Genomic DNA, 27,294 nt, shown 5'->3' with positions numbered 1-27,294 from the left:
AGTTGATTTTAACATTCTGTGTTTGAAAATGCCACTTTTACATAGTAGGTATTTTCTTGTCAAACTATCCAAGCCTGCCTCTGCTAGGTTGTGTATTCCTTGTCTGGAGCTTGAGTGACAGGGCTGGGGGATTCCAGGAGACAGGATGAGTCAGCCCAGTGGTGAAAAGAGAGATCTGAATCTAGATGGGTGGGAGGAATTGCACCTGGGACTTGAATAGTGCTGTGCCTTCCCTCCACAATGCTGGCTCCACCTCCTGTGGGGCGTCTGTTTACATGACTCCTTCTTTCCTTTCACAGTGCAGAGCAAAAACATCAGAGTGCTCCAGAACTGATTTGGACTAGGCAAAGGCCCCTCTGCCCTCAGAGGACAAATCATTTTGGGGTATAATTATTGGGACCCTGATCCCAAGAATTTAGATCACTTTTGGACCAACAACAAGAGACCTTTGCTGAGGAAAGGGACCTGAAGAAACGGAGGAGAGACTAACCCTAAGCTGAAGTGCTGCTTGGGGGATTGGCCTGCAGTGGCTGTCTGACTGCCAAAGAAATGAGAAAGGACTTGATTCAACTTGTAAAGGATCTCCAAGGGCTTGAGAGAAGAGCTTGCCTCCTGCTGAAGTCTCAAGGACAACAGACTTCAACCTCCAGCTCCCCAGGAGTTCTTTGGTAGTGCCTGCTGCTGTTTTGGGCCTTATGAGTGACTGCGTGTCGCAATGAGCTGGAAGCCCGACTCACGAAGATGAAGCGTGTCACAGTCGCAGCATCTCTGAACAAGGGTGTCGCCGCTGACGCACTGCACCGCATCACAAGAAACATCTTGCAACATCGAGGAAGCGTGTCGTAGCTGACGCATTGCACCGCAGAAGCCCACGGAGAAGCGTGCCGCCATCGGAGCCGCATCTCTGAAAAAGGGTGTCGCCGCTGCAGCTGTCACATCGAGCGGAAGCGTCTCGCATCGAGGGAGAAGAGTGTCGTTGCCAAAGCCGCTGTCGTCACATCTCTGAACAAGGGTGTTGCCGCTGCAGCTGACGCATCGAGTCGAGACATCTCGCAACATCGGAGAAGCGCGCCGCATCAAGAAGACAACGTCTTTATTTCTTTGCACTAAAATTTCTACGCATCACCATCTTTGCAACACTTTTCGTTGCCCTGCGTGTCGCATGTAAAGGTACATTGACTCAAAGTGTCGCATTTTAAGATCTAAAGAGAACTAAGCCAAACCTACCATTTTACGTACAGTATTGAGGATTTGTGTCATTTGTTGTCTTGTGTTAAATCTATATAAAGAATACTTATTTTTACTATACAACTGTGTGGTGTCCATCTGAGGTGTTGTCACTGGATCACTGCATGTGTTAACAAATGCTTTACACACTGCCTCTGAGATAAGCCTGTCTGCTCGTGCCAAGCTACCAAGGGTTTATTTTAGGAGTGTACCCTCTTACCCTGACTAGAGGCAGGGGTCCCTATTTGTCAGAAGTACCTACCTGTGCCAACTAGAGACCCCAAATTTAACAATGAGCAAGGGGAATCACTGGTTGCTCTTCATCAGCAAGGGGGCAAAATGGCAGCAAGAATGTACAAGTTCCCAGTGTCCGTCAGAGCCTCAATAGTACAGGCTCCTATTGTCCATCCAAACGTTGGCACTCTTGAGCACCGGCAGTGGAGCTTGCTCTGTCATAAGCTCGGGTTCCCACGTCGACCCGGATAATGCACCCCTCAAGGAGATACTTTCGATCTATCCTGTCCAATGTTCAAACAGTACACAAATCTCATATCTCCCTAAACTACCTCCGTTGGTACTATAGCAAAGTACACCTAACTTACACAGTCCATCCCTGTTGGAAATGGCCCTTTCTGGATGGTTATCCACAAACTTCTTGCTTCTTCCTCCTATTTTTCTGGACCTGTGTTTGTTGGCTATAGAACTCTGGGCACTTTAGCACTGCTGATCAGTGCTTATGCTCTCGGTGTAAATTGTTAGTGCACTTTACTAGGGACCTACTGGTAATACAAATATGCCAACCAGGGAGAACCAATCACAATGAGTGTGCCAGGGCCGGTAAAAAATAGTTTCTTACCTGTCGGTGTAGTTTTGCAGCTTGAAGATCTTATTTGGATTCACTATGCTGTGCATTATTCCGCGGTCTAGTGGTTGAGTCCAGAATCGTAGTCTTTTCTTTTTTTTTGTACCCCAGGTGGGCGTTGACGTCCCACCTTTTGGTGTCCTTCCTGTGATGTCGGCATGCTTCCTGCGAAAGTTCCCACCCTTGGGCGCCATCTTCGGATTCTTTTTTTCCCCGTTTGTGTTTTGTTTCCGAATAGTATGGCAATGTTTGAATATTTGTTTCACCGCTTTTTTCTTCAAGTCTGTTTAAGTCTTTTGACCCGTTTTTACCACCTCTTACTCCAGTCTCATCTTTCTGGCGGAGGTGGGTGGGTTTGCTAGTGAATCCGGAAAGATCTTCAAGCTGCAAAACTACACCGATAGGTAAGAAACTATCCGTTTTGCAGCGTGAATCTTTCTGGATTCACTATGCTGTGCATTGACTTGTAGCGGTTTGTTATCATTGTGGAAGATGAGCTTTGGTTTTTGAATATGTGTTGAAGCACCTTCTGTCCTACTTGTGCTTCTTTGTTCATTTGTACGTCAACACAGTAGTGTTTTGTAAACGTGTGCACTGAAGCCCATGTTGCCGCCAGGCATATGTCCTGAATGGGGGTGTTAGCCAGGAAGGCTATTGTTGCTCCCTTTTTCCTGGTTGAATGGGCCCGCGGCCCCTCTGCCAGTTCTTGCCCAGCTTGTTTGTGGCAGAATTGTATTGCTTGCGCGATCCATTGTGCAATTGTCCCCTTATTAACTGCTTTTCCAATGAAACTGTCTGCGAATGACACAAAAAATTGTTTTGTTTTTCTGTGATCCTTAGTTCTCTCTATGTAGTGCATGACTGCTCGTCTGGTGCCCAGAGTGTGCAGTGCCCTTTCTGCGTTTGTCATGGATTTCTGGAAGAAACTGGGTATTTGAATAATTTGGTTGATGTGGAACATAGACACCACCTTTGGCATAAAGTGTGGGTCCGTTCTCATCACCACCCTATCGTTGTGAATTTGTATGTAGGGTTCTTGTAGCGTTAACGGCTGTAGCTCGCTCACCCTGCGCAGCGAGGTGATTGCCACCAGGAAAGCTGTTTTCTAAGTTAGCATTTGTAGGGAGGCCTTATGGATCGGTTCAAAGGGCGCTTTATTGAGTTCCGTCAGTACTAGGTTGAGGTTCCACGCTGGTGCTGGTAACCTCTTTGGCGTTGCGATACTCTTTGCACCTTCCAAGAATCTTTTTACAATTTATGAAGTAAAGAAGCTTCTCCCTGTTTCTCCTCTAGTGTAAGCGACTATGGCTGCCAGGTGTACTATTAGCGAGGATGAGCTCAGGTTAGCCTCGAGCAGGTCCGTGAGGTATTTAAGCACTGTTGAGTCTCTTGTCATCTTGTTGTGCAGTTTTTCCTTTCTGCACCATAGTGTGAACCTCTTCCATTTGGCCACGTAGCACTTCCGCGTGCCAGGTCTTCTTGCCTCTCGAAGTACCTTCATGGTAATTTAAGGTGTGCAAACTCTATGTCCTCCTGCCAGGCTGAGGCTTTCCGGCTCTGGATGCAACACCTCTCCGTTTGCATGGAGAGTAGGTCTTTCCTTCTCCCAAATCTGTGTGGTGCACAGAAGACGGTCTTTAGTTCCAGGTAATTGATGTGTTTGACAGCATCCGCTGGTGTCCACAGACCCCTCACTCTGAGTTTTTTCATGTGTGCTCCCCATCCCTTCTGGGATGCGTCTGTGGTGATGGTCACAGTTGGTGTTGGTGGTGTCAGAGGTTCCACTTTGTTATGTTTCCTTTGTTCCACCATGATATCTCCTTGTGCACTGCGTGTGTTACAACCACTAGGTCTTCCCAACAACACATAGCTTGTGACCATTGGTCCTGTAGCGACTCCTGGAGCGGTCTCATGTGGAGTCGTACATTCGGCACTATGTGTATGCATGAGGCCATCATGCCCATCATTTTGCTCGCCGTCCTCACTGTCAAAGGACGCCCCCTCTGGTAGAGGCGCCTCCTTCAACAGTGCCAGCGTTCTCTTCTCGCTGGGGACCACCTTCTCCTGTACGGTGTTTATCTGCGCACCCAGGAACATTTTTACTTGTTCTGGGTTCATTGAGGATTTCCCCCAGTGGATGGAGAAACCCAGGGACATCAGTGTATCTGTCACTCGCTGTGCGTGCCGTTTGCATGTCTTGTATGATGTTGCCTTTACTAGCCAGTCGTCCAGGTAAGGGTATACATGGATCCCTTCCCTCCTTAAGTGTGCTGCGACTGCTGCAAGGCACTTTGTAAATACCCTTGGTGCTGATTTCAGTCCGAATGCCAGTGCCGTGAATTGGTTGTGATCTGCGTTGATGACAAATCTTAGCAGATGTTTGTGCCGTCTGTTTATTGGGATGTGCAGGTAGGCATCTTTGAGGTCTATGGTGACCATGAAGTCCCCGCCTTATATCTGTGGAAGGACCTCTTGCAGGGACGTCATTTTGAATTTTTGGGTTTTTATGTATTTGTTGAGGAACCTTAGGTCCAGGATAGGTCTCATTGTTTCGTCTACCTTTGGTACCAGGAAGTACGTGGAGTACACCCCTTTGTTCCTCTCTATGGAAGGTACAGGCTCGATAGCCTCCTTCTGCAGGAGTTCTTGTGCTTCCCTTTGAAGTAGCACTAGTTCCTTCTTTGCTAGTGCTCTTCTTTTTGGTTTTCTGTTTGGTGGTGTTTTTTCCAACTCTATGCAGTATCCGTACTGTATGGTGTTGAGAATCCATCTGTCTGTAGTTATTTTCTTCCACTCCTGGAAGAACAGGTTCAGTCTTCCTCCCACCGGTGTTACGTACTCTTGCATTTTAGTCCGAGCCACTCCTTTTTGTTGTATCTGTGCTCCACCCGTGGAGTTTTTGAAAGCGTGTGCACTAGTAGTGTGGCAGAGTCACTTGGAGGTGGGTTGTTGTCCACCTCTTCTGTTGTTTCCCCGGCCATTCCCCTTCCCGCGAAAGGACTGGCCCCTCTGTTGGTATTGGCAGTGTGGTTTTTGCTGGCCTTGTTGCGTCTGGGTGTCGCCCTGGTGTGACTGGTGGAAGGTCTAGTGCGACGTTCCCGGCTGGTTTCCCCCTCTCCCGATTGGTCTCCGTGACGGGGTTCCTCTCTTTGTCCCTCTGAATTGCAAGGCCCCCATGGATCTTGCGGTGTCGTTGTCCTTTTTCAGCTGGGTGAGTTTTTCGTCCACTGGTGCTCCGAACAGTGTTTCGCCGTTGAACGGGGTGTTCAGGATGTTGTGTTGCACCTCCGGTTGAAGCCTGATATTCTGAGCCAGGCTTGTCTCCTTTCCGTGATTCCCAGCATCATAAGTCTGCTGGCTGTGTCTGCACCGTCCAGTGCTGTTTTTAGGCAAGAATTTGCCACGCTTTTCCCCTCCCCTACCAGGTGCGTAGCTCTTTGCTGGTATCCTTGTGGGAGGTGTTTGACTAACTGGCCCAGGTCGTCCAGGATCAGGTGTTGGTGTCTGTTCAGCAGAGCGTTGGAATTGGCCATGCGCCAGTGCGTTGCGGCATTCCTCTCGATCTTTCTCCCTGTCAGGTCCATCCTTCTGCTCTCCTTGTCTGGAGGTGGTCCTGATGTTGTTGGGACATTGGCCCTTTTCCTTGCTGTTGCCGCAATGATGGAGTCTGCAGGCACCGTTCCCTGGATGTAGGGTGGGTCCTTGGGGGAGTGCTTGTACTTCTTCTCTGTCCAGGGTGTGACGGGTTTACAAGTCGCAGGCTCTTTGAAGGCCTCTCTCCCTTGTCCTTTGATGCTTTCGAGCATTGGCAAGTACTGGCTCCTAGTTTGTATTGGGAGCAGTGTTTCCATGAGGAAATCCGCCTTCAGCTGTTCCTCCTTGAGTTTTACTTTGAACGCTGCTGCGTTCTTGACGACTTCATTGTAAAGTCCAATGTCGTCGGGCGGCGAGGGTCTCCCCGGATGTGTGTCCACTCCCTCTTCTGGACTCTCGGCTTTGAGGTCCTGCCACTCTAGGTCCTGTGTGTCCAAGTATGACTAATTAACAACAAGGGGTGGTGATGGACAGAGTCTCTGAATTAAGCAGAAAACTCTCACCCAGTCAAGAGATCAGGGCTAGATCCAACACCGTTTTTTAGCTCACTGCATCATCCCAGTTTCAGAACCTGGCTGTATGCAAATTAGTCTGTTCCTGTCCCAGTGCATGATGGGAACAGGGCAAACCAAACTACAAAGCCAATTCTTACACTGGAAAGGAAACAAGCTACCGGGGACCGGTTTCTGGCATTTCAGCCTCTTCGGCCCGGCTTGCTTGAATCCTGATGGTGCAGTGAGCAAGGGACTCATGTCTGAGCATACCCTTCCACGCTTAGGGTGGACAAAATAATTAACAACAAGGGGTGGTGATGGACAGAGTCTCTGAATTAAGCAGAAAACTCTCACCCAGTCAAGAGATCAGGGCTAGATCCAACACCGTTTTTTAGCTCACTGCATCATCCCAGTTTCAGAACCTGGCTGTATGCAAATTAGTCTGTTCCTGTCCCAGTGCATGATGGGAACAGGGCAAACCAAACTACAAAGCCAATTCTTACACTGGAAAGGAAACAAGCTACCGGGGACCGGTTTCTGGCATTTCAGCCTCTTCGGCCCGGCTTGCTTGAATCCTGATGGTGCAGTGAGCAAGGGACTCATGTCTGAGCATACCCTTCCACGCTTACGGACAAAGTATGACTAGCCATGAAAAGTCCTCTGGTCGTAATCTTCCTCCTCCTCGTAGTAGGGGGTCTCTTTTTCTCGATATTCAAGATCTTCCTGGCTTTCCGACGGTCCTTCGACCTCGAACTCCTTTTCTTCCTCGACGAACTCGACCACCGGCGCTTTGGCTTCGACGGAATTGTATACGCTTTCATCCTTTCGTTGAAATCTTTCTTTCGCTGAAGGATTTTCTTCAACTCTTCCTCCAGTCTTCTCTTCTTTCTTTCCATCTCCGCAGCCTGTTCGGTGCCGATTGGTTGTGCCGGTCTCTTTGTCTGGCTTGATGGCGCCGAGACCGGCTTCGGCGTCGAGACTGGTTGTGTGTCCTTCGTCGAAGTCGAAGAGGTCTTCGGCGTCAAGCGTTCCTTTTCGTGGACACTTTGACGACCTTGGTTGGTCGCCGCCCTTCGGTGCCTGAGAGTCCTTCTGTGAGGATCCGCTGGCCCTGGGTGTTGCTGCGGATGCCGGAGCTTTCGGCGTCGGCGCTTTCGGGGTCTTGCCCTCGTTTTTTCGAGAGTCTTGGGCAGACTATCGAGAGTCTTTCGGGCCTTTTTGGGGCGTCGAGTCTCCTACCTTTTCTGGAGTCTTCGTATTATCGGTCTCTACAACCGCGTAGCCGTCGTCTTCTTCGGCGACGTAATCCTCCTCGTCGGTCGAGAGTCCCAGGTCTCGAAGGGACGGTGGTTGGCCCTTGCCCTGCATGGCGAAGTAAGCTCTTCTTTGCCTCTCTCTCACTCGAAGGGTCTTTGGCGTAAAGGCGGAGCAGGCGTTGCAGTCCCTGCTTTCGTGGTCAACTGGCAGGCAGAAGTTGCAAACTGGGTGTTGGTCTTTCTGCGCGTACTTGTGGTGGCAGTTCCGGCAGAATTTGAATGGTGTGTTGTCTATCTCTTGCGTTCAGGGGGCCCCCTGATTGCGCATTCTCTTCTGGATGTCGAAGTTTCTCGAAGATCCTCTTCCTTCGTCGTCCCCTTCAATGCTGTAGTCTCACTTCGTCTTCCTAAGTCTTTTCTTCCCAAAAACTTGGTTCTCTTTTCTCCAAATCTCTGGAGCCCTCTTGGAAACGATCCAGACCCAACAGCGGAAAAAAGAATCTGAAGATGGCGCCCAAGGGTGGGAGCTTCCGCAGGAAGCATGCCGACGTCACAGGAAGGACACCAAAAGGTGGGACGTCGACGCCCACCTGGGCTACGAAAAAAACCAAAAAAAAACACAAAGAAAAGACTACGATTCCGGACCCAACCACTAGACCGCGGAATAATGCACAGCATAGTGAATCCAGAAAGATTCACGCTGCAAAAATCAAATGCTACTAGTGGGCCTGCAGTACTAATTGTGCCACCCACATGAGTAGCCCTGAAAAGATGTCTCAGGCCTGCCACCGCGGTGCCTGTGTGCAGATTGTTAACTGCCATGTTGACTTGGCAAGTGCACCCGCTTGCCAGGTCATAACCTTCCCTTTTCTTACATATAGGGCACCCCTATGGTAGGCCCAAGGTACCCCCCTGGGCAGGGTGCAGTGTATGTGAAAGGTAGGACATGTACTGGTATTTGTAACATGTCCTGATAGTGAAATACTGCCAATTTTGTTTTTCACTAATGAAGGGCTATCTTGCCCCATAGGACAGAGTAGGAAATGTTTTCTAAGTATTTTACAGGCATATCTTCCCATAGGGATACGATAGAAACATGGACTCAGGATTTAATAACATCTTTTAGTAAAGGTGGTTTTTAAATTGTGTGTTTGAAAATACCACTTTTAGAAAGTGGCTATATTCTTGTTCAACTATCATATGTGCCTCTGCCTGTTTGTGGATTGACAACCTAGCTTTGGAGGGGCTGGGGAGGTACAGTGGCTCCAGGAGTCTGGAAGAGTCAGCACTAGGCTGAATAGGCCTGATCTTCATTTGTAGTGATGGGAGGAGTAGCACCTGTACCTGAATAGGGCTGTGCATGGCTTCCACAATGCTGGCTCCCCCCTGCGGTGTGTCTGGGGCCAAGGCTCACACTGACAGTAGATGTTGTTGTGCACTTGCAGAGTGACCCCAGAACTGGTTTGAACTGGGCTCAGAGCCCTTTGCACAAAGAGAAAAAAGACAGTTTGGGGTATTAGTATCAGACCCAAAACCCCAGACTTTAGAACATTCCTGGAATTCAAGAGGAAGCTCTGCCAAAGAGAAGAGCTGAGGAGAAGTACTGCCCTTGCTGTGTGTCTACAGTTGGCCTGAAGTTGCTGTTTCTGCCAAGGAAAGGAGAAGGACTTTGCTGTGTGCTATGTCCCCTGCTTGAAGGAGATCTCCAAGGGCCTGTAGTTAGCTGGCATCCTGTTCTGAAGTCTCAGGGACACAAAGACCTCACTCCCAGCTCCCCTGCACTCTGCTGCTGTGGGTTCTGACCGGCCAAGAGGTGCCTGTGCCAGTGGTGGGCCTCTGTAGGTTGTTGCTCCTGTTTGGGAGCTGGAAGCAAGAAGAATCTCAAACTAAAGAAATCAATGCTTCACTCTTCTTACGACTGTTTTCCCGATGCATCTCCACATCTGGAGAAGAATTTCCAAACATCGCTGCCCTGCTGCAGAAACCGACAGCGCACCTGTCGCCGCTTCAAGAATCGACACATCAGGGGATCGCGGCTGTAGAGGACCAACGCAGTGCCGCTCGACAACGCCGCATCATACTTCAAAATAGAGATAAAAAATGGTTAATAGTAATGAGAGAAATTGAACTTATCTGCTTGGAGCCGCATTTAAAAGAGGCAGATTGTTGATGGCTCATGCCTTTTATGTGTTGCTAATGTTCTGTTCTGGAATCTTTTAATAGTGTTATCTATGCATCTGCTTGGACTGCATTAAAAGAATAATACATAATGTCAGCCTCTGTGTCTTTAATGAAATCCAGATTCTCTAGTCATGGTAATAGGAGAACTCAATTTCCACGCATCGTACCTGTACGGCAAGTACTTCTGACGCATCACCTGCGGACCGGAACGGTCACGAAGAATCGATGCTTCACTCCCCATACAGACTGATTCGATGCAACCCTTCCTCTGCGTGTAGCGGGACTGTTGCATCGCCCCCTTCACTCCCCACCTCCCCTCCTCCCCCCAGGTCACAGGAGTGATGCATCTCTTTGTTTTCCGATGCTGCGGCTGTTTGCTTGTGAACTTTGATGTATCTACAGGTACTTTTGGTGAAAAGTCACGCCTACATAGTTTTCTATGGTACAAGTTCTTGAAACCTTTTGAAAGTCATATTCTTAACTCTGTATGTTAGATTTTTGTCATTTTGGTCTTGTTTAATTTAGATAAAGATATTTTATTTTTAACTGGTCACACCTCCCTGTGGCAGGATGCCTATTGTGCGGCCTTCTTCTGATCGACCTTCCCTCAGCAGCAGGAGGGCAGAAATGTGTCTCTGGTCAGCAGCAACCATTTTGTGCTGTCCGGATCGAGAAGGCTGGTCCAGGGAAGTCAAGGGACCCCACGAAGCTTGCTTCTGAAGGGTGGAATCATACCTTACACACCGGTTACCGGTGTGGGGGTATGATTCCAAGGTATTTGATAATAAACACAACATGGATTGTTGCAGCAGTTTTCGAGATAGCATTTTACGCGAGTTTATAATGCACCTATACGTCTAGCTGCGTTACCGACAACCCGGGTGAATGGTCTCTGAAGGCTGCAGGGGTGCTCTGCTCATGCATGGGCACCCTCTCACGTAAAACCCAGCACCCTGCCTTCAGGATTGTCAAGGGGTGCTATAGGGGTGACTTATAGGTTTTAAGTGCAGTGACTTATAGTAAACCTATATCTAAAGTAAGTGATGCGTGCACATCTTACACAGGCTGCAATGGCAAGCCTGTAGTTCCATTTTGCATGGCCTTTCATGGGTGGCATAATACATGGTTCAGCCCATGGGAGGCCTCTGGGGTACCTATGCCCTGGGTACATGTGTACCATATACTAGGTACTGACCAGGGTACCCCATTATCCATTCTGGAGTGTACCTAAGTACATAGCATAACATTATAGGGAGAAAGCAGATAGACCGGGGTCCTGATTAGCCCGATCCCAGTCAGACTAGTCAAAAACCAGCAAAACATCAGGCAAAAAGTGGGGGTAACCATGCAGTCAGATCCTAGCTTCCTACACCTATGCTTTCAGGTACTCTTCGACAAGAATCCACATTTGGATTCCAACGGACACTTTCTCCCCTTCCAGCAGTGGCTCTTCTTTGAAGTCCTCCATTGGGTTCGACAGCGGTTTCAGATGCCACTTCAAACCTATGCACCCGGCTTCCCTGGGTTAGGTAACTTGGGTACTTCGGTATCCATGGATGGGTGGCTCTCCAACCTTCTGCCTTCCACAGGGTTTCTTTGTAGTCTAGGACTACAGGGGAGGCACTTAGAGACTCAAAGGGTGTCAGGCCGATGCCAAACAGCCAAACTGCAGGGTCCAGTCTAGGTCCAGTTGCCATTGATCTTCTGGGTATTTGCAGGAAAAGGCATCTTGAAGCTAGTTGTGTCTCTATAGCTTTCACAGAAAGTAAGCCTTACGACCCTTGGAGTCCACTTCTTTTTCCTAGATACAGTAAAGCTCAGGTACAGTCCTTCAGGGCTCTTTCCATGTCGCACACAGCAGGTTCAGAATTCTTATCTTTCTCTGGTACAGGAGTGTTTAAAAGTGGGTGTCTGGAAATGCCACATTTATGTCTGGCATGAACTAGTAAGTAAGAAAAACGTCTGGGTACACCTTAACGAATGGGGTAAAAGTTTCTAGGGACAACCCTACTTATGAGTGGAAATCTTAAGCCATGCTAAACTTGGGCTACGAAGGCTGGGGGGTGTGTGGGGTGTGTACTATGGTAATCTTAGTGTCCGCCTACATCTAATACTAAAATCCAGTTTTGGGCAGTCACTGTACCCTCTAGAAACCAGAGACATAAGTCTGATAAAACAAAAGTAGAGTTTTCCCACAACCAGGCAGTGGATACACACAAATAGTTTCGCCATCCTGCTTCGCTTCCTTTTAAGTGCAAGAGAGCTGCTCCTGGTGGGGCTTAGAAGAGACTTGTATATACTTATATGATCCTTAGATAATACTTGAATGATTACATGATTTAACCTGAAATCCATCAATAAACCATCTTCAATCAATACTACTCGGCTACAGATCATCTTATTACAGTGCCCCCTGTATTATATGTAAAACCCAGCAGACCTGGCAGGCAGGGTTGGATATTCAAGCGGATTTTGACATTGTAATGTCAAAAGAATGCTCACAGCCTCACCCTCTTAGTCATGTTCAGAGCAGACATGTCTGCCCATAATGGCTGGGAGTGGTGGGAGAGCAAATGTTTCAGGCGGGTTACTTTTCCTTAATAGTAATTAAAAAACTGACTTCACCACGGAATTGGAATTTTAAGACCTATTAAAAATCGTTGTTTAATTATTTTTTTAGCTAGTCCCATTCCAAAAACACAGTATTAGGATTTTTAATCTGGACTCTGGTTTTCTACATAGGGCAGCTCGGCCTGCCACACTGAAAAACATCTTTTGCATGCTAGCCCCTATAAGGACATAACATTTAAAGTGAGACATATAGAAATGTAAATACAATGAAGGGGGCCTTGCGGGCGACAAGGCCTATATATTGGGGACTTCTTAATATTTGAATGGCAGGGTTTGACCTGTCAAATGGTTTATTTTGACACATGGAACTACATTCTTTACACTGTTACAGTTAGGCTACACTGGTAGGCCTGAAGCCATGCTTGCACGAACACTGTACATGACGGCATAATAAGTGCAGCAGTTAACTTCTAGCATTTAACTTCCAGGATCTGGATCCATCTGCACCACACACTAAGAACTTATCCGCAAGCTAAATATACCAAGCTGGTCTATGCCAATTCAACCATGTTTAAAAGGGGAGCACAGGCACTTTTAGCATTGGTTAGCAGGACGTGCACTGTGGTTTGAAACAAGCAAAAGGTGAAAAATACGGGGTTACCAGGCCGAAAAGGAGGATTTCCTACTGGGTGCAAGAGCTACACGTACACAAACGAGGTACACTAAGGCTAGCCAGAGATCAAAGCAGAGCTCCAATGACCAACTAATCCAACAAGCATTCACAAATCTAGTGCTGTTGGCTTGTTGAAATTGTAGCACCACTACAGTGAATGACGGTTATGTTTGTAGAATTTTGCAGACTGGTGGCGAGTGAATTCCAGAATGAGTCACAGGATGGACAGATGAGCACCTCGATGAACAAATGGGTGAGAATAATGAATGAAAGTAGCAAAACCTCTTTCAGAGAGGCGTTTAATCTGACTGGCCAGGCAACTCGAACAACCCTCCTTCACAAATATGAATACATTGTTTCACAACAAATCAAATCTAAATAATCCTAGCTATACTACTAGATCTACATCATGTTCAACATACATCTTTGAACATTCAGTCAGACCAAACAGGAAAATGTGCTGTCAAAAGAAGATCGCAAAAAACACAGTCAAAAGAAGATCAGCACTGGCTGAGATCACTTTCCTTTAGTAACAATCCATATATTATTAGAGAGGCATCTCAAGACTATTCTTCAGCAGTTTTTTGGAAATCTTCCTGGGAGCACTGTTACCATTATAAGCTACCTCCAGTTAATGCAGTCAGAAAACATAACAGCAACCAGATACAATTTTGCAAATTTTAAGTGGATGAGACAGCGGATTTGTAACTATGTACAGCGACTACTTTACCATTCTGACTCCAATAAAGTCTAGGAGGTTTTTAAGTTAGTTGGAAGCTGGCACAGCTCTAAACCCTTTTATCAGCATACATATCCTTCACAACAGATTGCACTTTAAAGTAAGATTACAGGATAAAAGTACTTGGATCTTTTTTCAATAAAATAACAACTAATAATGACAGGTCCGTAAAGCCATAAAATCCAGCACATACGTTTTAAGAACAAGACAACCACAGGCTACACTCTAGTTTTCACCACAGGGGTGTGGGTTTTTTTTTGGGGGGGGGGTAAAGTCCAGAGGTCTAAAAGCAACAGAAATGTGCTTGTCCTGTAAAGAGATCAACTTGTCCCAGCTGTTGCCTAAATGGATTTGCTGGTCTATGGGTGCTAAACCTATCGGTACCTTTGTCCTCACACATCATAGTCTTACTTATGCCCATACACCTGACACCACCTCAAGAGTCCCTTCCCTCAACTCTTACAGTAGAGAATACATTCCCTTTACCCTCTATTTCATCAACTTGCATGCATTCCCCCTGATCTCCCACAACAGGCTGCATGTTCCCTTTCATCTATTCTCTCACAATGATGTCTTAATTTTTTCTTCACTAGTACACAATGGAGGCTCCATTCCTTTCACTGCCATTTTCTCATCATAGGTCCAAGCTTGCCTTATGGTTTGAACTCTGGAAGCAAAAGGGGAAAGGTGCTGCTGGTAAGAATCTTTCCCACAGGCAGGGTCTAGGGCTCTTGCTATATCACTCACCCACCTCTAGCTACGTAGCAATTTTTTCTCCAATTTCTAACAGCAAGCAAGCTCGGTTCTGCCTGCACAGCTACTTTGCTACCACACCCTACATGCTCCTTTTGTCCTCTACTCTGTTAGCAAAGGATAACAAAGGCTCCATTCCACTTCACCTCCTCCCGGTCATGCAGACTCTATTTCGCCTCCGCACCACACCAGAGACCGTTTCTTACTCATTATCCAGCACAATGGCTTGAAAAATCCCTTTTTGTTTTCCTGGCAACTGTTCCTACTCCCTTGCCATCTCCTCATAGACCTTAGGCTGCTTGGAACTCCATTTCCAACATGTGAGTTCAGCTGCGCTTGCCAGTGGTACGACTTCCTCACAAAGTGGACAAGCAGTCAAAGGGGAATCACTTGCATCCCAACCACCTACTATTGCAGTGGAAAGAATGCAAACAAGTTATTTTCTAATATCTCAAATGGCAATAGCCAAAGTGATAATGCTAAAAAAAATAAGTTGCTCTGTTTTTCAGCATTTCGGCACTAGATTAAGTGGGAATAAAGGGCACATGCTTTGGAAGTCTGGAACTTGATAAGCATATACCAGTATTGTGCTTTATTTTATTCTGACAAGACGGTTTGAGAAAAGTGGCCCATGGTAGTTGCTGATACAGTTACAACGAAAAGGTGGATAGGCAGCGGAGTGTGCCTATGCCTCCCTGTACCCAGACAATGGGGGAGAGGGGGGCAGAATAGCACCTCATGGGCCCTGCTCCTCTGCTCTCTTCTGTACCTGCATTGAGCACAGGCAGGGTGTTGCCATTGCGGGTCTTCTGTGTGCACCATCCCCCGCAAAGATGGAGCCCAGGGGCAGTAATGGGTATGGGAAGGAGGTCCCACGTATTACCCCAGGTTCGAGACCAGTCCAGAGGGTATTTTCAGAAAACTCAGCAGAGTGCTATGTGCCCGTTTCATTTTCTTTACAAAAAGGAAAATCTTTAAATAGCCACATCTCTGGTCTCGTAAGGCTGCTTTGACTCCTATTTGGCTTGTTTTCTCTTGGTGGCCAGCCCTAACCACCAGGAACGTTTTCTTCAGGCCTCCTGGCTTTTAATGGGTGCTTCTTTCTGTTGGGAGCTGGATTTTTTACTGTTCAGTGTGCCTGTGCTCCTGAGGCAATCTTCTCCTTGGGATTGTCTTCCACAGCCCAACGACAAGCAGTATGCAGAACATCCTCCCAACTGCACTCCCCTGTCCCCATTGTTGACTGCTGCCTTGCAGGTAACCTGTTTGTCAGTGGCAGAGTCAGCACAAAGGATCCCTAAGGGAGCCATCCAGGGTCCACGCAATGTCCTTTCCCTCAACTGTTTCACAGAAGCATAAGGGGACCAGAACCACTGGCCCCGGAGAGACCTATCCTAGTTGTGGGGGTCAGCTGGAGTCAAAGTCCAACCTTGAGAACATCAATTGGCTTCTCCTACCAGCTGTGCATCCTTTCCCCCATTGTCGCTCCCAGGTATAGGGGATTCTAAACTCCCTTTCCCTTGTGCAAGGGTTTTTAAGTAGGGGTGGAATGTTTTAGGGGCCAAATATCCCTAGCCAATCCTACCTAAGATGCGTCATCATCCCTCCACCCCTGCCCCAGCCCTTCTGCATAGAATCCAGGGACAATTCAAAATGGCCACTTCAAGTTGTCTCTGGGTAAGAGATTCTCTGCGAGCCTCAGCTGTACCCCTAGCTGACAAGTGCCTGATCACTTCTCACCAAATCGTTATAGGCGATCTCCTCCTGTGTTGGCTGCAAACTTCTCTGCTTTTCCTTCTTGTGTTGGCTGCAGAGGTCTAGGCTTACTCCTTTGTTCCAGTGGGCCTGGCCTGCCCAGTCCATATGCAGTGTGACAAGCTTATTATCAGATGTAGATTTTCTCCTCATCACGTTGTTTCCCAGGAACTGGGTCAAGCAATGTTAATTGTCCTTGTGTGCGGGAAGACCTTTGTTCAGCCCAAGAGTAATTGACAAAGACCTAGAATCGGATTAAGAGATGTGCCAGGGAAATATAACAAACCTTGACTTCCCATAAGATGTGTATGTGGGTTGTTGGGCACTGGAACTTCATACTCTGGGTTCATGTTTACCCCAGATTGCTACCTTGCTGAACTTTGCATGCCTAGGTAACGTGAAACTGTACTTTAGGGCAAATTTTACTTTTAACGTGTAACAGCGAAAACATCATAGACCTTCAGTAAGTACTACAGACATACATTACAAATGCCCAACCATCTTATAAGGCATACCTCAGGTCAGTTTCAATCCTTGAAGAGTCCCTTGAATGCGAGGCTACCCGTGTGCAAATATTGGGCAGTGCACGACGGTAGTCTCAGATATACAGCCCGTACACGGAAGCAGACTGTGTGCTATGTCGTTACCAGCCCAGAACCACTTACAATAAATATGACAGCTCTTGTATTTCCATCGATGTGATCACATCTAAATGGCCCGCCCAAGTGCAATGCGAGACTCTACACTCTCAAGAGCCTCTGTAGCACAAACACCACCACCAGCCTTCATCTAAGAACATTTTAGGATATTCACCAAAGAGAACACTGCGCTAGCCTGGTGTCCCAGCTTTCTATCCTGCTATCCTTCCATTGTAAGAAGAAATGTATTAGTGGAACTTCCTGCTCTGAGGAAGCCAGACATCTCTGGTACTTTTTAGCACCAAAGACAAGGACCTTTGAGAACCATCAGTACTTAAGAAGCTCTGAAAACCTATCTCTTCCCAAAATAATCTCAAAACAACTAGACAAAAAAACTCCATTAAGAGGAAGTGCTAGACCATACAGAACCCAGGATAATACTAGGCCAACATTGAGGCCAATCACTTAAAGGATGGTATGCACAAACACAACTTTCCGTCACTCTGCTAAAGGCATAAGTGCAGCTATACCATATGAGTTACCTGCCACACATTACAAAAACTATTGCTACACAGAGCGCACTCCATTCACGCATATTTCTCCACACATACTTCAGTGATTTAAAGTTTCAGCTCCAACTTACAATTTGGATCATTTAGTTGCCATGGCAGTGCTCTTTCGGAAGCAAGAATTTGTTTGAGATTCTTCCAAGTTCTGTTCTTCTTCCCAGCAGCTGCTCCACCAATGCCTGAATGCTAGTTGAGAAAGGTAGAAAGGTGTTCTGCACATCAGCCTGTCACAAGTCCATTTCGATTTTGATTTTAGAGCACTGATGCGGTGTACTTCAGTCAATATATTCAAATTAAATCAAGGTAAGCATAACGTAAATTGGTTCAGGTCAGTGTAATTATTTTTAGAACCCGGCTGGAAAGAACTTGAGCTATTATCCAGAGCTACTGTCATTTGATTTTCAAAAGGAGGCTTCAAATGAGAACTTTTCTTTCTCTTGATGCTATTAGGTCTGTCAATCCACCTCAAGTGCTTCCTTTGCAGTGTATGAGGCATAGGCAGAAACTATTTTAATTGCAAAAACTACAGTGAATCAGCAAACTTAGTGACATTCAATGCTCTCTACCATTTCTGCAAAGGAATACCAACCAAACCGTGGCACAACCAGTCTTGTACTATACAACCAACACCATCTTTCGGCCACACCATACTACCCGCCCACCGTCATCTTACTACCAACTCAACATTAATGCAATACTAGCAAGACTACTAATACACTACTACTACCACTGCATTGCCATACTCCATTAGTACACAATGACATCACAACAGCACGCTACCATCCAGCACCCTGATGATGCAACAAACTTTCAGTACAATTCCCATTCAAGGCATGCATTACCACATGAAAGTACCTTACTACCACCCACCACAATCAAACTACCACTGATCAGCAAATACACAATAACTTCGCAGCATCATACATTCATCCCAGCTCCAATCTGCGCCCACAACACTGTAATACCACAACTACCACTGCTCACAATCACATCATCAAACCTCTGATGCTAGTATCCCAACAGATACACCTACCTCACAGCACCCACAAGTTCGCCCATCATCACACTCTCAATGTACTGTGACCTCACCTTTCTACCTTCACCTAACTACACGGATGGACTGCATTTGAGCTACAGCAAGAACACAACACCATCATAACCCCCACAACACAATACTACACACAAAACAGCATAACATAATACAAGAGAAACACAATCACAAACCTATATAAACAATCACAACGGAACACAAAAACAACTAAACCAGCACAACATCACTACACACAATCAGTAACACCCCAACGTAGCAATATAACCCAGCAAAACAAACCCATTAATAAAAAACAAAACATATCAAGCAACCTAACAATACACAAAGGAACACACAGTGCCAAGACCACACAAACAATCCTACATAAACTACAAAAAAATGTCTCAGTAGTGCCACAAAACAAAAATGCAAACACACAACTCACAGAACAATAAAAGCAACACACCATACCACTAAACCACCTTGATACAACACAGTACTATAAAAACCACAAAGGCAAATCTATCACACAAGTGCCATACAACACAATAATAGACAATCCAAGCCCAAGAAAACAATACACACTGCAGCTGTGTTGTTGTGATGTGCTGAGGTTTATTTATTGTGTAGTGCTGATACTGTGGTGTGTTTTTAGGTCTCACCTAGTGACGCAGCGTATGCGCTGCATACTTGCGAGATCTATTGTTGTCGATTTAGCTTCCGAAGGGGGACAGGAGATGTGCACGCGTCCGGACAGGCGATGTGTACGTGTACGGCTCGCAGCGTTTGAGCACAACACGCACATGTCGCGTTTTCACTTTCCCTCCCTCCCCTTGTCTGCTCCAGATGATCTCAGAAGCTCCCGGGGCCCCTGCACAGTATCAGCAATAACGAATGCATGGCGCACTTTCCCTCCCTCCACCCCTGGCCGGCTTAGGATCAAGGTATTGCTTTGTTTGCACATTTTTCAGACCTTAATTGAGTAGTGATCGGCACGAAAGGTAGGCTTTATTTAGAACTTTATTCCACATACTGTTCCTACTGTTCACATTGGACAGCGTTAATGTATGCCGAACACCATGCAGCTATTGTAATTAACAAACACTAATTTTCACTTGGTACACTTGAGCAGGAGGACGGATCCGAAAACATCCCCCGGTACCTTTCTAGCCGTACGAGCTTTTACTATTGCACCCTTGGGTGCAGGGTAATAGTGAAACTATGAGACAGCTAATGGTGAACAGCTCAGCTACACCCTTGTGAGCTGGGTAATAGCGAAACTATAAGAAAGCTGATGGTGAACAGAGGCTAGTGAGACTATGGGGCAGGCAGCCGATGGCGAACAGTGCAGCTGCCCTCGTGTGCCCCGTGGCCTACAATCACCTTGTGGTTTGGTTGGCATGGTTTGTTAATTCGTTCTGTCACTTGTGACTGGAACTTGGTCGCTGCTGCTGGTGAACAGAGCAGCTGCCCTCCCTACTGGGCAAAATAAGTGAAACTGTGAGCAGCTGATGGAGCGTAGTGTATGTTCACCAATTTCCATAAGCACTGTCTGTTGGGAATGAAGTGACCGCAGGTCATGTAGTGCGAGGGGAGGGCAAAGGCCGCGTACCCAATGAGAGATCGCAGTGGGATTGGGCAGTGGCTGAAGGCAAAGACTAGAGCGGTGCTAATGTGATCTGAGTAGCCACTGTCTTCCTGTGTCCTACTTCAAACACGAGCCGGTCTCGGTGGCAGCTGATAACGAACAGCACAGCAGCAGCACCCATGTGTCTTCATATGTAAGGAGCCGGGGACCCCCGTGGCTATATCCTAAGGGAGTGTTACTTTTAAGCTTTGAGGGCATTAAATGTTATCACTAACTGGTGTCAAACAGAGTAGCTGCACCCCTGTAATATGGTGGGGTACCATGACCAAACCCGATCGCATAGCATGGTTACATGAACTCTGGTTCATATTAGCAATGGAGCACATGTCCTTAGAGGGGGAGAATAAAGGAGATTCATTCGCAGAGGTATGGGCATCCTATGCAAGGATCTTCTGTAAAGAATTTTGAGAGGGTACATGTCCCAAATATCTGCAAATATAATGATTACTACTCATACACTAAGCAGGCCGCTGGCACCGAGGAATGTAGACACTGAATGCCAAACAAAATAATATAACAGAAGACTCTTTATTCACAACCAATAGTGGGTAGGAGTCTTGTGCAGAGGAATTACCAGGGGGAGGCGAAGGGAGGGGGGTGAGTTAAATTATTAGTTTTTTTTTTTGTAGTTTTGGTTACTAATACTGAATGAGCCTTTATTTGCTGCCAGCGTCTGGGTTGTAGGCACTCAACGGTGTGAACAATACTACGGATCTTAATGTAAAAGAATGGGTTCCATAAAAGTAGAAAATAGAGTGACTCAGTTGACCCCGGAGGGCGAAACGTTTCAAGTTAAAATAAAAGTATGACACATCGGACATTTTATGGTCAGGCATATATCAGCTAAGCTTTGAAAGCGGGAGCAGCAGCAGGGGACACAGCTGATGGCACTCTGAAGCTGCAAAAGAGAGCAAACCACAGCGTGGGTGGTGATGATTACTGGCTGCAGATTAAGGGTTTGTAACAGAGAACAGTGGAGCCCAGCAGACGTGGGAACAGCAGAATTTCATTCGTTTTTACTTGATGCCATCACCACTGGACGAAGCTGTAATAGTGTCACATCACCAATGGAAACTGCAATGCATTAATGTAACATTCTGTGAAATGCTGTGGGGTGATGTTTTCCATTGCTTGGTCGTACTGCCCATCAAATGTTACAATTGCTAGCAAAATTAATCCAAAGCCTAAAGAGGGTTGACCCAAACGCCACTTATGTTGTATGGTGTTTGTACTGGTGACAACAGGTCTGTCAAACAGGTAAAGCTGCTAAGCCAGATACTAAATGGGCTTGCTCTTTTTGCTGCAATTCTTTGCTGGAAAGAAGACTTGTTCTAAATCCAGTAAGACAACAGTTGTCACTCTCAGAAACCGAGTGGTGCACTTGAGGTGCTCTTCTAGGTCAGAGTGCGACTCTTGGTATTAATCTATTTTACGGGAGGCCATCACACATGGTTGTTGTCTGCGCTGTGGCAAAGAATCAACAAAAACCAGGACAGACATGTGGACAGAACATTTCTGGTCAGGGTACACGTTCTGATAACAATTCAAGGCACATTTCCTTTCCCAACAGTAACGAAAGGCATGACACCAGACTTTTAATAGAAGAGCTAACTAAAAACTAGATAATGAAAGCCAGAGATTTACCAACAAGCGATTACTCAGACTCAGGCCAGTATAGAGCTCTCTTCATAAATAGGGCCTGTGGGGCGAGGGGCAGCGGGGGAATTATGTAATGTGTCAGAAAGAACAAAAACAACATGCATTAAAAATGCAATAGGTCTCGCGCCTTTGATTAAGTTAAAGCCATTTGCTTTGCTATACAATATCATTAGCAAAGCAAATGGCTTTAACTTAATCAAAGGCGAGACCTATTGCATTTTCAATGCAATTGATCTCGCCTTTGGGACCTTATATGTATTTAGCTATGCAGCTCATTAGCCTGGGTGCTGAAACCTTTGCTGTTCTTTAACGTGGAGGAAAGTAAGCACCAAACTGCGTGAATGGAGAGAAATATTGCCTTTCAGCTATAAAGATGTGGGACTTATTCACAGTTACAAGTTTGCAAACAATGTCATTTTTTTTGTAAATACATAAACTGTTATTGACAAAAGTAACAACTTTTGCCATAAATCGTAAACTCCAAAATGTCAAAAGATACAAATATATTGTTCTGGAATCTAATAGAAGAGGTTTCTGCAGATTGAATTGGTTGTGTTTGCACTGGGATGGTATATTTATTTTAGTTAACGTACATACGACTGGTGAATGTATGGGATATGAAGATCAGTAGAAATCCTATATCCATACATCTCAGACATAACCTGAGTAATATCGACATTTACTTCCCTGTCTCTAGGACTTTGCAGTTGATGACAAACTTAGAAGATCGTAACAGTTTGCAGTAGAAATAACCCTTTGAGATCCTTTACCAGGTGTTTGCACTGAGAAGATTTCCAGATCACGGCACAATTTTGAAAAATGTTTATTCATGTGTATGTACTGCACACAGACAAGTAAATATAGCTTACAAGGTCACTGTGTGAGTCAGTCTAGCTTTAGTGTGATCTGAGTAACACATGTAGTGGTGTGGGCTGAAGAGAAGTGACAACAGAGGCATTGTGCTGAACACGCACTGTAACAATCACTGTGCGTGTGCTACAAGTCCTCGTATTCAGACGTGGCCTGAACATTCTTGTCGTTTTTGTGCGAGCTCTTCCTTCCTTGTGGAAAACGATGGTTTCACAGTTCGCTGCTTATGAAAAGCATTTGGTTAATTTAAATCTCGGTTGCACGCACTTGCTCTAGAAAAATTACCACTAGAAACACAACTGCATAAGTGTATTTCCAAACAAAATTATGTCTAGTGCAGAAACACACAGTACATCTTAAGTGGAAAATGTTAGCGCAGGGCATTACTCTGTCATGCTTATAAATTAACTGTCCGCAAGCTCAAGATTTATACTTGAATTCAGATACTTTCTTTCTTCCGACACGAAAATGCACATTTAAGGTGCATACAAGCGATATCTTACCTGGATAGCACTCCCTTCTGGACCAAGGAGCAGCAATGCAGCGCTAAGGTGCTCTCATTTCATTCACAAAAGTAGGAGCGACTCATGGATGTGTTATTGCCACGATGACACATCAGAATCTCAACTAAAGTGCAGAAAAGGAGTTTGGGATCCGCTTTTAAACATACATTGAAATCTGTTTTGTGAAATTGCGGTGCGCAAAATAAATGCAGCATGCACCCTGCTGTGTTTTAGAAATATTTCTGTCAAGCGTGTCCTCTGAAGCTCAGTGACTGTATATTAGCAATCTGGCCTTGTTTCCTGCTGACCAGGCATGAAGCAATTCCAAAACCATCCAAGACGTGAAATCTTAGTTGAACAAGGGTGCAACGGAGTATTAGACCACGCTTAAGTAGCTCGGGGTGCACAGACGTTAGTGGACCTGCCTCACTCATACTGTTGGGGCGCAATGGAGTATTAAGCCTTACTCAAGTTGCCAGGAAGGGTACTGAGGGTATTATAGCTGCCTCATTCAAGGGTGTGCTGGAGTATTAGACTAGGCTCTCTCATGCTGCGGGGGTGCAACGGAGTATTAGCCCGCCATTACTCAAGAAGCTAGGGAGGGGTGGACTGGGGTATTAAACCAGCCTCACTCATACTGTCAGGTGCGCCATGGAGTATTAAGCATACCTCAAGCTGCCAGGGAGGCACTGGAGTATTACACCTTCTTCAGGCATGCTACCAGTCCATTGAAGCATTATACAAACCTCACTCACGCTCGCGGCTTCCAACTTCTGGCACCTCACGCACACCTCATGCACAAGCCATATGCAATCTCTCTCACACACACACACACGTACACACACATACACACGCACACACTGGTATGTACATGCATAACACATACACGCAAAACAATCTAATAAATACAATTAGGTCTGGGCTAAATACATCACAGTGTTCGCAAGACGCATTCTCAGCTCCTGCAGTCAGTAAGTAACGGAAGATATACAGACACAGAACGCCCACAGAATACTCGAGTCCTCGCATATGCACAGAACAGTAGCTCAGAAGGCGCATGTAAACATTGAAAGGCGCACAGACATCACAGGCACTCACCCCTCCCCCGCATTGGGGCTGCACAGGGCTGAGTTGGATTAGGCGGATCGTGCTTACTGCTTGTTTAATCTTTTTAAAGTTCAGCCACTGTAGCTAAACAAGTCGGCCTGGAGCGCGCCTTGAAGAGACGCGGGAGGGCAGGAGGGTGACGCCATGAGCGTGCACGTTGGCGTTCCCTGCGGCTCGCGCGTTCACAGACCGGTGTCTGCTCGTGCACCGGTCTGTATCACTTGGGAGGCCTTCACAACAACAATAAGGCGACGCAACACCAGGCGAGCCCTAAAAAAGGCTCTTACTCGTAAACATTTATGGTTGACGTTCACAAGGCTGCAACTTTTATTTTTGAATCTTTGCGGGTCATGACAAAAAGATTGAACAACTTAACTTCCTAGTATCCTAGTAGTGTTAACTTGTGGTGTCAGTCTCAATGTTCTGAACTGGCAAGTGGTAGGGCAGAAACATCACTGCTTGGACAATTTTGTAAAGATTCGCAATACGCTTACATTAAATAAAGAGCAGATCCACGAAGGAACTTGAAGCAGCCAAATTCAAGGACAGACAGCCTGTTCATTGATTCAAATGGAAATTCTCATCAGGAAAAATGACAGATCACATATCAAGGTTCACCTTTTTCTGCTGGTTTAGCATTTTATAGTCCACCTATCCATCCACCCGCCACACAAAATTAACCATTCTCCTTTAGTCATTACATTTTCTGATACACAAGAGCCTTCTATTGAACATTCATAGGGACGCAACTTCCACCCAGACAAAACTTTAATCATTCAATAATACCAAGGGTCTGGAACCATCATAAATAAATGTATAATATCCCAAATTACCCTGGAAAATATTCTAGCAAGAGTAGGAGCTTCTTCTTCAAGATGCTGAGCTTAGCATCTGCTATTTTATCAGTAGTGAAACACGGCAGAAAAACAGTTTATCACATACTAGAGTAATTCGCAACATCAAGGATGTGAAGATGAACAGGAAAGGGTTCTTTGGAGTCAACCCACTAACAAGATGGGTATGTCAATTAGTCAAGCAAATACATTTTTCATTAACAGAATCTATTTCTAACTCACAATAAAATTAGGTTCCTTGAAAGGCAGGAGTTTGACAGCTGGCTCCACCGGTGGCAAAGCTGCATCTATGGCTAGCGTCTTAGTCTCAACTGTGGAGTCTACAGAAACGTTCTGCAAAATAAGAACAATAATAATATATATATTTTAAACTACACATGAATCTGATTCTTCAAACAAAACGTGATTGAATTAGAAAATCAACTAGGTGGACAAGCACAGCTGCTGGTTTTGTGCATTGTAACATAGTACGATACAATCCATGTAGAGACAGGAAGCTGCAAAGCACAGGTACAAACTAATACTGTACTTTTTCTTAGTCTGCAAAGGACTGAACATAAACACAAGTATTACAGTGTGTGTGTGATTTCAAACGGAGTTGCGGAGAAGTCAGAGGCATCTCTAGAAGGTTGTCAATATCAATAAACATTAGAATAACATTTAGCAGAGAAAAGCTTTTTATTAAAAATGATTACACTTTCATAAAGAGAATATCAAACATACACATCCAGAAAATAACATCACAAGGTTGCCCAATATTATGAGATAATCCATCCACATCCATCCAACCCTCCAAAACTCAAATCAAATTCACCATGCCCAAAGGGCACAGAGGGGCTTATGCAAATTAACTGGGGAAGTAGGAGCGAAAGGAGACATTCACAATGTGACAACATCTGAATCCCATTATTCACATGACCACAGACGTTGCACCAGATCACATGGCTTCACAAACGCACCCAAAATATGTATCAGATGCTGAGGCTCTGACACCAAGGCTACTGGGCCTCATGACCTCTTCCATCCTGCTGGTGGACTATGCCAGGTGGCATATGCTGGCTTGGCAGTGGGACCTGAAGTACCAGTGTGCACATCATCAGGGGAATCTTTCCGATTGTGTCCAGATCTCGGAGGGCACTGCACACCAATTGCAGTGCTTGCTAACGAACCAGGATTGGGTCAACGGCAGATCCCTTTCCCTTCCTCAACCGGAGTTCACAGTGATGACAGATGCATCACTTCTGCGATGGGGTGGCCACATGGGAGAGGCGGAGATCAGAGGCCTCTGGTCTCCGGTAGAGTCCCGACTCCACATCAACCGTCTGGAGCTTCGGGCGATCTGTCTTGCACTGAAGGCATTCCTTCCTTCTTTCAAAGGCAGAGTAGTGCAGGTATTCACGGACAACACCACCGCCATGTGGTACTGCAACAAACAGGGGGGGGAGGGGTTGTGGAACCTATGTCAGGAGGCACTTCGTCTCTGGAAGTGGCAGGAACATCGGGCATGTCCCTGGTGGTTCAACACTTGCCAGGGTGGACAAACTCAGCCGCCGGTGCATGGTGGATCACGAACGGCGTCTTCACTCTGAGGTGGTGCAAGGTCTCTTTTATCGGTGGGGAGAGCCTTGGTTAGATCTATTTGCCACCGAAGAGAATGCACAAGGTCAGCAGTTCTGCACGTTTTCCAAGCGGCACTCGCTCAGCGGCGCTTTTCGCCGCGAGTGGCAATGCAGTATTCCATACGCATTTCTGCCTTTACCACTTCTAACCAGAGTGCTGAAGAAGATCAAGCGCTACTGGACCAAGTCATTCTTGTGGCTCCGGACTAGGCACGAAGAGTCCGGTATCCCGAGCTCTTGCACATGGCCATTGATCCTCCGATCAGACTGCCTCTTCAGGAGAATCTTCTGTCTGAGCAGCTGGGGACGATCCTCCGCCAGAACCTGTCCAGCCTCCACCTCCTTGCGTGGAGATTGAGCGGTGACAGTGGACAGCTTTCGACCTTCCTCCCGAAGTTTGTAATGTTATCTTGGCAGCCAGGCGTCCCTCCACCGAAACGATATATGCCTTTAGATGTAACAAATTTGTGGCATGGTGCGCAGCAAATTCTGTGGATCCCCTTTCTGCCCCTCTTTCAGAGGTTCTCCTCTTCATTCTTTCCTTGGCCCTGCAGGGCTCTGCTATGGGCACTCTAAAAGGCTATCTTTCGGCCATTCTTTGGCTTTCTGACCAGCCTTCTCTTTTCAAATCCTTTATTGTACATCACTTTCTTAAGGGCATTACTCACTTGTATCCTCCAATTCCTTTTGCA

At 46.2% G+C, this 27,294-nt stretch overlaps 1 protein-coding gene across 3 annotated transcripts in view; it reads right to left on the bottom strand.

The window, feature by feature from the left end:
- INO80C (INO80 complex subunit C) overlaps positions 1–27,294 on the bottom strand; it is a 194,097-nt gene that overhangs the window by 62,417 nt on the left and 104,386 nt on the right. For all 3 annotated transcript variants that reach the window (XM_078685756.1, XM_078685754.1, XM_078685755.1), the window contains exons 3-4: positions 25,206–25,316; positions 17,387–17,498 (exon numbers count right to left, since the gene is read on the bottom strand). In XM_078685756.1, the coding sequence (XP_078541882.1) occupies positions 17,387–17,498; positions 25,206–25,316 (223 nt within the window). The remainder of the gene's footprint in view (positions 1–17,386; positions 17,499–25,205; positions 25,317–27,294) is intronic.

The sequence above is a fragment of the Lissotriton helveticus genome, chromosome 4_1 (assembly GCF_964261635.1).
Source record: "Lissotriton helveticus chromosome 4_1, aLisHel1.1, whole genome shotgun sequence".
In the NCBI taxonomy this organism is placed as follows: Eukaryota; Metazoa; Chordata; class Amphibia; order Caudata; family Salamandridae; genus Lissotriton; species Lissotriton helveticus.
The sequence above is the reverse complement of the archived record's forward strand: the minus strand, read 5'-3'. Positions and strand labels throughout refer to the sequence as shown.